Here is a 10838-nt window from a genome sequence, read left to right on the forward strand (position 1 = left end):
AATTCACACAGCTTTTATTTAATATTTTGCATTGCTTTTCTTAATTTAAATGAACTTGTTTAGAATAATAACAAAACTCTATAATTTATTATGTAGTCTTGAGTCCTTATGGAATTCGACCCCTAAGTATTGCAGTGATCTCTTAATTTGAGAGAGTAGCTCTAGGATTTAATTTGAGCATATCAAAGTGACAGGAGCAGGATTCCACAAATCACAATGCAACCTCTCAAGAGGCCTACTAGCTACAAAAGTAGAAGAAGAAAAGGGAAGTTGAACACTCTTGCCAAGCTTGCACGACTCACAAATCTTGTTGGTGCGTTTATTGATTGAAATTGCTATAGTGGAGGAGAGGTGTCAAAGAATCTCTACACTAGGATGACCCAACCGATGGTGCCAGACATCATCACTTGAAGCGAGCTGTCTTGTAGAGTAGTGAGCTTGAAAGGCAGGATTTTTCAACACGTAGTGATCTCTACTCATGTTTCCTGTTGTGAGGAGCTGCTTGGTATGCTTGTCCTCTACACGCACACTATCAGAGTCAAAGTTAATGGTACAAGGATAGTTTGTACAAAGCTTAGAGACTAAAAGCAGAGATTTTGTCACATTGGGACAAACAAGAACATCATTCAGAGGTAGAAATTTACCTGAGAGTGTCTGCAGAGGAACAGTACCAATGTGTGTGATCGGCAAGAACTCTCCATTTCCAACTATGATTGTGTCGTTACCACGACAAGATTATGAGTGTTGCAGGTTCGAAGTGGAGTTGGTAATGTGAGCAGTAGATCCACTGTCAGGTAGCCATTCAGTTATGTTGTTGTGACATTCACCTTCAGAGATACGCATAGCAGTTAAAGCAGTGGTTTGTTGCTGAACATAATCTTCATCGAATCGATTGTAGCAGTCGTATGCACTGTGGCCATACTTTCCACAAATGGTTGGTCTAGCAGGTCCTGTTATCTTGGTTTGATTATCTTTTCCTTGTGTACCACGACTGTGTTGTTGAAAGCCACGACCACAAGTGGAATAGTTACCTCGACCTCTGTAACCTCCACCAGATCTGCCACCTATGTTACATGAACCTCCTCTATCAAAGTAACTTTTCTCAGCCTTAAAAGCTATATGTGGAGTGACAGCCAAAGCAGAGGAGTAAGTCTTGAGCTTATCGTCAAAGGCGGTGACTTTAAACACCACGTCCTCATAGCAAGGACCAGGAACAAAGTCCATAGAGTGCTCAATAACAGTGGAGACAGATTCATATTCTTTCCCCGACTAGACAGTAAACCGTAAATCTTTTCCAAATCGGTCATAGGAAATCCAATAGAATCAAGCTGATCAAAGATTTGCTTAAGTTCACTAAGATATTCTTCCATAGTTCTGCCTAACTTAAGACAAGCATGCAGACGGTTATGAACTTCAAATTTCCTAGTGGTTGAAACCCTATTAAACTTATTAGCGAGAGCGGTCCATACCTCTTGTGCAGACTGCATACCATAGACCACCCTCAGAACAGGTTTAGACAAAGAACCAAAGATCCACGCAATGACAAGTTGATCATTGCAGATCCAGTTAGTAAACTCCGGATTTGGTTCTATAGTGACTCCAGCAACACCTGTAACAGAGCGAGTAGCTTCTGGACGAGTGATTGAGCCATTGACATAGCCGAGCGGCAGTTGTGGTGAGAGAAAGGACTCAGACTTGGACTCTGTTAGTTTAAGAGTCACAACCTGAGAAATAGATAAAAGAGCGGAAGAAAAAGACTTTGTTGTAGCCATTGAGGCGTACTACCAGAGCTCTGATACCATGAAAGCAAGAGCTAAAGCTCTAGGTTGAAAACAGAGTAATGGTGGCTCAAAAATATTTCTTCGTTCATAATAGGTTCAGATTACATAGCTTGTCTTTATATAGGGAGAGACTAGATAACCTAATGATTACAAGATAGGTGGATGTCTGACAAGTATCTCTATCAGTTGCACAAGACTGGTGAGACAAGAGCAGAGAATTGATTTCTTGTTTAAACTATAGTGTGAGATGTGTCCGTACATTGCAGAGTATATGGGAGGAGTTCTTTTTCCTTGTTACTGTTGAAGAATAAAGTTAATAGGCAAACTGCAGTGGGCTTGACCATTTCTTCAGGACCCATCTTTGTTTGTTGGAATGAGTTGTCAGTGATTTCAGTGATGCTCCTTTCAGCAATATCACGTTGCACATACACCTAAAAAGCTAAAATAGTTTTATGCATCAATATTAATATATTTTTGGAAGGTAATGTGTTTATGATAAAAACTGTAAACAATAACTATTATTCGATCTTAATATACACTTGGAAAGAAAACTACATGAATTATTGATCTCAAACCATCCAAAAAGGTGCAATTTCATGTCACAAGTCCACAACCCTTTGCTAATCACAGTTCTATATCATTACTGACTTGCCTTCTTTCATTCTATTCTTCTTCTTTTTTTACATCACATATCTAAAGATTTAATATGGTAATTAAATAACAATGAAAAAAAACCCATTTCTTAAACAACACACAAAAGCTTTCCTCTCAAGTAACCTTCAAGAGCCCTAGCTAGATCACTCGATCGAAGAAGAAGAAGAGTAAAGCAGAGACGAAGCAGAGAAACTCGTGTTGTTGCTCTTTACTAATCTTTCCTCTCGTCTCATCTCTTTAGAAGAGGAAGCGGCGGTCGCTGTCATGTTCATCTCATTCATTCGACCTTCCTCATGCGTTGATGTTGTTGTTGGCGGAGGAGATTTCTTAAGCAGCAAGTCAACTTTCGCGTATTCTTCACGCTCTTGTTTGATCTCCTTGAGCATAGCCGCAACGTCTTTCATGGTAGGCCTCTCGTCTGGAGACGAGTTCACACACAGCAGAGCAGTGCCCAACACTTGCATCATCTCATCGGCTTCAGCCTCAGTTCTTGATCTCAATGAAGAGTCGAGAACTTCGAGGCTACCTCTATTTTGCCTCACCCAGTCCACTAAGTGAAGCCCTTCTGGTACCGTCGGATCTATAGGTTGTTTCCCTGTCAACACTTCAAGAACAACCACACCATAACTATAAACATCACTCTTCTCTGTAATCTTCATGCTGTAACCATACTCTGCAAAAACAAATGGAACCAATCCAATCTAAGATAATTCATATATTATAGTACTTAAAATACAAAGATTCTATTAGACTTCTATTTCTAACTATAAAAAGTATTTATGTATAAAATGGAAACGTAAAATAGAAACTAAACTGTAAGAAAACTATATGACTCTTAATTATATGTCTTAAACTAGTCTCTTTGATTGTGAACCTATTTTAAGCAAATATTGCAAGTGCCCTAAATAACGGCTTTGGTGGCTGGTAGTCAGAAATATAAATTTAGGAACATACCTGGAGCAATGTAACCATAAGATCCAGCGACGGTATTAGAACACCGACCAATGTCACCTTGATCAACAAGCTTGGCTAAACCAAAATCCGCAATGTAAGGCTCGAAATCTAGACCGATCAAGATGTTGTTGGCTTTAATATCGCGGTGAACAATGGGCGGAAGGCAATCATGGTGTAAATAAGCTAAACCTTGAGCTGCACCGAGCAAGATTCTGTATCTAAGATCCCAATCAAGCGAAGATCCTCGTCTCTCGTGAAGCAAACTCCCTAAGCTCCCATTGGGCATGTAATCGTACATCAAAAGCCTCGTGTTTCGGTTCCAACAACATCCAAGAAACCGAACTATGTTCTTGTGTCTAATAGTCCCAAGCGTCTTAACTTCTGCTGAAAACGAATCTCTAACGTTTTTGGTCTTCTCATCATGACCACCGTTAACCATCGCTGGCCAAAGCTTCTTAACGGCTATAACCTCGCCGTTGTCCACGTGAGCTCGGTAAACTACCCCTGAACATCCTTTACCGATCACATTTGGTTCAACTAAACATCTGATGATTTGATCTACCGAGAAGTTCAGCTTCTGAAATGGTGTGAACTGCCATTTATATGTCTCTCCAAGCTCTGAATCTCTTTCGTTATTGATATTCCTCCTTGCTCGGATAACCGCAACCGCACCAAGAATCATCAACACAACCGTCAAGGTGATCAAAAGAGCGAGTGTTAACCTAAGCTTTCTTGTACGAGAAGAATCACCATCATCTCCAAGTCCATTGCCTTTTCCGTAGGTGAGAAAGCAGGAATCTTGAGTTAAAGAAGAACAGAGTTTTTTGTTTCCTTCAAGATCTTGAGGAGATAATTGTCTGAATAGCTTGTTGTCTGGAAGATAACCAGAGAAGCTATTGTAAGAGATGTTAAGAGAGACGAGGTTCTCAATATTGGAGAGTGGAGCAAGATCCCCTTCAAGCATGTTGTGGGAGAGATCAAGAATCGAGAGCTTGTTGAGAGACGAAATCTTTAAAGGAATCTTCCCTGTGAGTCTGTTGCTACTCAAGTTTAACGCGATTTCAAGATTCTCAATATCACCAAGCTCTGGAGGAATCTCACCAGAGAGCTCATTGCTTCCAAGATCAAGAAGTTGAAGCCCTGAACACATGCCTAAAGAAGTTGGTATCGATCCGGAGAACAAGTTCTTGCTCAAGATTAGTTTGTTCAGGGACACAAGCCGTCCCAAACTCGCTGGAATCTTGCCTGTAAACTGGTTAGACGAAACATCAAGAACCTGTAAACCGGAGAGAGAAGAAACCGGATTAGGCAAAGAACCTTCAAGAGAGTTATTGCTGAGATCAATCATCTGTAACTCTGAGCAGCTTCCAATCTCATCAGGGACCTTCCCATGTAGCCTATTACTCGAAAAATCGAGAAAGTTTAGCTTCTTAAGCGAGCCAATACCAGAAGGGATCTCTCCTGTGATCCTGTTGTAACCTAACCTCAATCTCACCAGAGAGCTGCAGTTACCAATCTCTTGAGGTATAAAACCAGAGAGAGAGTTTGAGATCAAGAGAAGCTTGGTGAGGTTCCTTAGCATAAACAAACCAGAAGGGATTGTTCCGGTGAGCAAGTTACGTGACAAATCCAATGCTTGGAGATCAGTACAGTCAGCTAAACCAGGAGGGATGCTTCCTTCTAGCTGATTAGACCAGGCAAAGAACAGAGTAAGCCTTGTGAGTGTTCCCAGCTCAGACGGTATCAAACCAGATATCTGATTCTTATCAAGCTGTAACTGGACAAGACTCGAACAATTCGAGATTGTAGTTGGTATGGAACCAGAGAATTTGTTGTCGCTGATCATAAACTCTTCAAGAAAAGACAAACGACCAATGGAGCTTGGAATTGAACCAGAGAGGAGATTTAAAGATAAATCTATCATTTTGAGATTGCTGCAGTTTCCTATTTCTTCAGGGATACCACCAACGAGACTGTTTTGCCATAGAAACAGCTGTTCTAGTTTCGTTAGCTTTCCGATTTCTTGAGGGATTGAACCAGACAAGCTATTCTCGTACAGGAAGAGATCAACAAGCTCATTGCAGTTCCCTAAATCTGAAGGAATCTCTCCACTTATCATTGTTGTGTAAATCGAGAGTGTTTGTAGCTTCGTGAGCTTACCTAAGGAAGAAGGTAAGCTCCCGGAGACGCTAGTCTCGGCTAAACCAAGTACTGTTAGATTGTAACAATCTCCGATCTCCGGTGGGATTTGGCCGGAGATTTCTTTGTTTCCTCCGATTCTTATCACTTCGAGACCAGAGAGCTTCCCTAGCTCCGGCGGGATTGTTCCGGTGAGAAGATTGTCGAAGAGAATTAGGCTCTTGAGCTTCAAACATTTGCTGATGTCCGGTGGGATTTTTCCGGTGAGTTGGTTAGAGTTGAGAGTTAGGGTTTCTAGGTTACGGAGCTTGCTTAAACTCCAAGGAATGTCACCAACTAAACTGTTAGAGCTAAGGTCAAGAACCGTGAGACCGAGGCAGTCGCCGAGACTCTCCGGCAAAGTACCGGTGAGATTAGCGCCGGAGATAGTGAGTTTCTGGAGAGAACGAAAAGCCGGTAGATTCTTAGGCAAGGAGAGCTGGAGAGGGACAGATTCAATGACGATGTCGGTGACGAAGCCTTGAGGAGAGCATGTGACAAAAGTCCAGTTGTTGCAAGGAGTGTTGTCTATGGAGTTCCAGTTGAAGAGAGAAAGAGATGAAGGTGTAGGAGAAGAAGAAGAGTGGAGCCATGAGTAGAGGATAGAAGCTTCCGGATTTTGCTCTGCATCAGAGAGAGAGAAACAAAGGATGAAGAAGAAGAAAGAGAAGAGAAGTGAGGAAGAAGAATAAGAAGAAGAGGAGAAGAAGATTAAGGAATGAAGAGTCATTTGCCTCAAAATCCGAAAAGAAGATTAAAATCTCGGGTTTAGACCCATTTAGGATTCGGTGCCCTTCTTCTCTCTATCTCTGTGCTCACTCTCTCTCGAAATCTGTTTCTTGCTTGAATTAAACTCAAGCTTAGGAAGATAACATAAGAGGGGTTTAAGTTCTTCTAATACTTGTGTTGTGTTTTATCAAATCCTTAAGGGAGAGAGCGAGAGAAAGAAAATAAATTAAAATAGTGGTGTGTGGTGATTTAAGAGAGGAGAAAGAGTACAAAGGAAAATAGGGAAACACAACGCCTTGAGATCAACAAAACTGCACCACCCCACCTCCTCGCCACCTCACCTATTATGCCCTATCTCTTCTGTACTTAGTAGTATTTTTATACTATTTTTATATGTTGCTTTGTAATATTGATGTTATACGATACATACAATTACAAATATTCATTTTCTTTATATTATTATACGTGTACATTGCGTGAAGAGTAGAAACATATCTAACTAAACGAAATAGCTTTAGTTAAGATGTTTAAAAGTAAATTTTAAGCCAAATAAAGTTCAATTAATAGTACTTTTAGTTACTAGTCGTTTTTGTTTACAATATTAACTACTATCGAGGTATTAATACACTCTTGTTTTACTGAACCCATTATTAGCCCTCTATTATGGGTATATATATTTTTATACTTTCTTATGGGTTTGCTCATGCTGTTTTGGTATTTCTCCTGTTTCTTATCAAGCTTTGTTATGCTTGTGTCTTTATGTTTGGTCTTTGTTTATTTTTTGTGCTTTATTTTCCAAGCTTGTTATTTGGGTGTGTCCGAATATGCCCTATCCTCTTGTATCCTTCTAGTTTGAGTGAAGAATTTGGTGGAAAAAAAATCGAGGTTCAAACAGTTTAATACACTCTTGTTTTATGTTTTAGTGATGAGAAATTTCTTTAAATACCACTAACTAAAAAAGTTTTTTTTCCAAAAATACCACATTTTAGTTTATTTTTTTTAAAAATACCATAAAAGTTTTTTTTTCTAAAATTATCATAAACACAAAAATTGATTTTTAAGGATGTAGAATTTTTTTTTAGGTTTGGATTGATACATTTAGTTTTAGGATATAGTTTTTAGGGATAAGGTTTAGTATTTAGAATTTAAGAATTAGTTTTTAGTATTAGAACTCTAGTTCAATTATATGATATTTTTGAAAAAACTATATTTTAATAATATTTTTGAAAAAAAATTAAATTATAATATTTTTAGAATAAAAAACTATTTTAATTGTATTTATGACAATTGTCATTTACTCAATCCACTATTAACGAATTATGGGTATATGTATTTTTATATTCTCGAATTAAGATTACTTAAATAAAAAATTTTGTTTTGTTATTTTATCGAAAGTGCGTTTGCTCAAACCCCAAGCAAGTGGTTGAATCGGTGATTCATTTTTATTCCCTTTGTTTTTACTTGAGTAGGTTAGCTTTGATGTTTTAATACTCTAGTAGCATTTTGGTTCTTTCTATAATTGTTATCTTCTTTTTTTTTTGGTGAAAATAATTGTTATCTTCTTGACTGCAAGTAAAACAAATAAAAATATAAAACTTCGAACTGAAATGCAATCTAATTAAATAACAAAAAGAAAAGGTTAATGGTATATGAAAGTAGATGTACAACAAAGTGTATCGCTCTCTTACTGTAGACAGAAGAACATCACAAACTCATATACGAAAACATTGAAATATAGACTATCAAGTCATTCCAAAGCCAAAACAAACGAAGGTTATAACGTCACTCCATATTAAGCGCATATAAAATCAACATCACTTAAGCTTTTAATTAAGAAAAACGTAATGTTTGGTTGTTTTTCTCTTAATATATATGCATAAAACAAATATATAACCTGTACAAAAAATACAATATTTGGTTTTTAGTTTGGAGACGGCTTTCGGGTTTGGTTCGACTTAAGAAGCTAACTTTTGTGTTTTGTTTTCTTTGAGCTAAAATGTATTTAAAAATTCAAAATATTTGATTTATATTAAGTGGGATATGTCCTCTTATGTAATTGGTCTATATTTGTATATTAGTTTGATAATTATCTTTTATGTGCTTAAGGTCAAAGTTGTGTACATGCAAATAAGGTTGTGGCTTTACCACGTTATGAATAAGAAAACTTTTGATACGATATTAGGTTTTTGACATGGTATCAGAACAAAACCTAAATTTTTAGGCTATAAGATCCTCTGTTGCTTCCTCTGTTTTTCTTTGATCTCTTTCTTTGACTTTAGTATTTTCAATCTATTCTTATCGATATACTTCTCTGATGTTGGGTATACTTTCTGGCATCGGTGTCACGGATGATTCCTCTACCGTGAAAGAGACACGCACACGAACTGAAGCAACTCGACGACGGATTAATCTTTATGATCTGTCCTCCGGTGATAATCCTGGTTCTGTCATCTCCCAACCACAGCTTCGTGGTTCTAACTATGATGAGTGGGCGATGAATCTACAACTTGCTTTGCGGGCAAGGAAGAAATTTGGTTTTGCGGATGGATCTATCCTCAAACCAGCTGGTGACTCTGCAGATCTTGAAGATTGGTGGGCAAATAACGCGATGGTTGTCTTTTGGATTTGGCTGACGGTGGCTCCGGATCTGAGTAGCTCTCTTTCTCACCATGAAATTGCTCATGACCTGTGGACGCACATATAAAAGCATTTCTCGGTCAAAAATGGACAACGAGTTCAACGGATCAAAACTGAACTTGCGAATTGCCATCAGCAAGGTTTAGCTGTTGAAGCATATTATGGGAAACTCACTAAACTTTGGACAAGTTTGGCAGATTTCCAGCGAGCAAAGACCGTTGAGGAGATAGCTAAAGAACGTGAAGAAGACAAACTTCATCAATTTTTGATGGGGCTTGATGAAACGATTTATGGAGCGGTTAAATCCTCTCTACTTTCCACAGATCCTCTTCCATCTCTCGATGAAGCTTACCAAGTTGTGGCTCAGGACGAGGAGTCTAAGAAAATTGGTCATATGATGGAAGAGCGACATGATGGAGTTATTTTCGCTGTCCATATGACTCCTTGCTCACGACAACATGTCGAACTCAAGGATCCTAATGCGGTGTGTACGAGTTGTGGAAGGAATGTTCACCTTGCTGAAAATTTCTTTCGAAAAATTGGTTATCCCTGGTGGTGGGGAGATCGTCCCCGTTCCAAGCCTCTATCACAACAGAGTTCTTCGAGCAATGATCGTCGCAACTCTTTTGTTTCCCCACAGCTTTCTACCTCGGTTTCACCATCTCCTTTGGTGAAACGAACTGAACCTGCTCGGGTGAATCAGATCACTGCATCCAAACCTGCTGTTGCTGCTCATGCTTTTCTCACCGACGCAGACAGGATTGGTTTTAGTGGTTTGAGCGGCCAAGATTGGAAAACACTACGGGCTGTTCTTAATGAACGTAAAAATGATTCTCATGAGCATCTCTCGGGTAAGTTCTTTATTGAATCTTGGATTATTGATACTGGTGCTTCGAATCATATGACCGGCAATATTGATTTTCTGTTGGATGTGCGGGATATGGCTCCCATGTTCATTAAACTGCCGGATGGTCGACTTATTGTGACTACACGGACAGGCAGTGTTTGTTTAGGCTCTCGACTGCGGTTGAATAACGTGTTTCTCGTTGATGAGTTGCAATGTCATCTTATCTCAGTATCACAGTTAAGCAAAGAAAGTGGTTGTCTTTTTCAGCTGTCTGATAAGATTTGTGTTATCCATGACCGCATCACACAAACGGTGATTGGAGCAGGTGAGGAGCAACATGGACTTTACTTCTTTAGAGGTCTGGAGGTCGCGCGTATGGCACAGTCTATGGAAAAGCAGTCTAGTGATGTGTGGCATCGGCGATTAGGTCATCCTACCTCTAAAGCGATGGAGTTGTTGCGGTTGTCGGATTTTAGTATTAGTAGTGGTTTTGATTTTAAGTCTTGCGATGTTTGTATTCGTGCAAAACATTCTCGTGATCCTTTTCCGTTAAGCATTAATAAAACATCTGAGAGTTTTAAGTTAGTTCACTGTGACTTATGGGGTCCATATCGAACTACCTCTATTTGTGGTTCTCGTTACTTTCTCACAATCCTTGATGATTACTCTCGAGCTTTATGGATTTATTTGTTTCCAAATAAAACAGAACCACCCACTACTCTTCGAAATTTTATCTCCCTTGTCGGACGACAATTTGAACGCAAGGTTAAGACCATTAGGAGCGACAATGGTTCTGAATTTCTATGTCTCACCAATTATTTCTGGGATAACGGAATTATCCATGAGATATCCTGTGTTGGTAGTCCTCAATAGAATGGCCATGTTGAACGTAAACATCGACAAATTTTGAATATTGCTCGGGCTCTTCGTTTTCAAGCTCATCTTCCGGTTGAATTTTGGAGTCTTTGTGTCTTAACAGCAGGTTACTTGATAAATCGCACTCCCACGCCTGTTCTTAAAGGGAAAAGTCCGTTTGAAGTTTTGTATAATCGCTCTCC

The 10838-nt window shown here is 39.0% G+C and overlaps 1 protein-coding gene across 1 annotated transcript; it reads right to left on the reverse strand.

The window, feature by feature from the left end:
* LOC104766314 (receptor-like protein kinase 2) lies at positions 2326-6606 on the reverse strand. The gene is made up of 2 exons (XM_010490175.2): positions 3390-6606; positions 2326-3108 (listed from the first exon to the last, which is right to left on the reverse strand). The coding sequence occupies exons 1-2, from the start codon at positions 6295-6297 to the stop codon at positions 2579-2581; spliced, it is 3438 nt and encodes a 1145-aa protein (XP_010488477.1). The 5' UTR covers positions 6298-6606; the 3' UTR covers positions 2326-2578.

This window comes from Camelina sativa, chromosome 19, assembly GCF_000633955.1.
Source record: "Camelina sativa cultivar DH55 chromosome 19, Cs, whole genome shotgun sequence".
Classification (NCBI taxonomy): domain Eukaryota; kingdom Viridiplantae; phylum Streptophyta; class Magnoliopsida; order Brassicales; family Brassicaceae; genus Camelina; species Camelina sativa.

Excerpts from the sequence above, each read along its gene's own strand:
- LOC104766314 (XM_010490175.2), bottom strand. The coding sequence starts at position 6,297 with ATGACTCTTCATTCCTTAATCTTCTTCTCCTCTTCTTCTTATTCTTCT. Across the intron at positions 3,109-3,389 it reads TTATGGTTACATTGCTCCAG|AGTATGGTTACAGCATGAAG; the intron begins GTATGTTCCTAA and ends TTGTTTTTGCAG.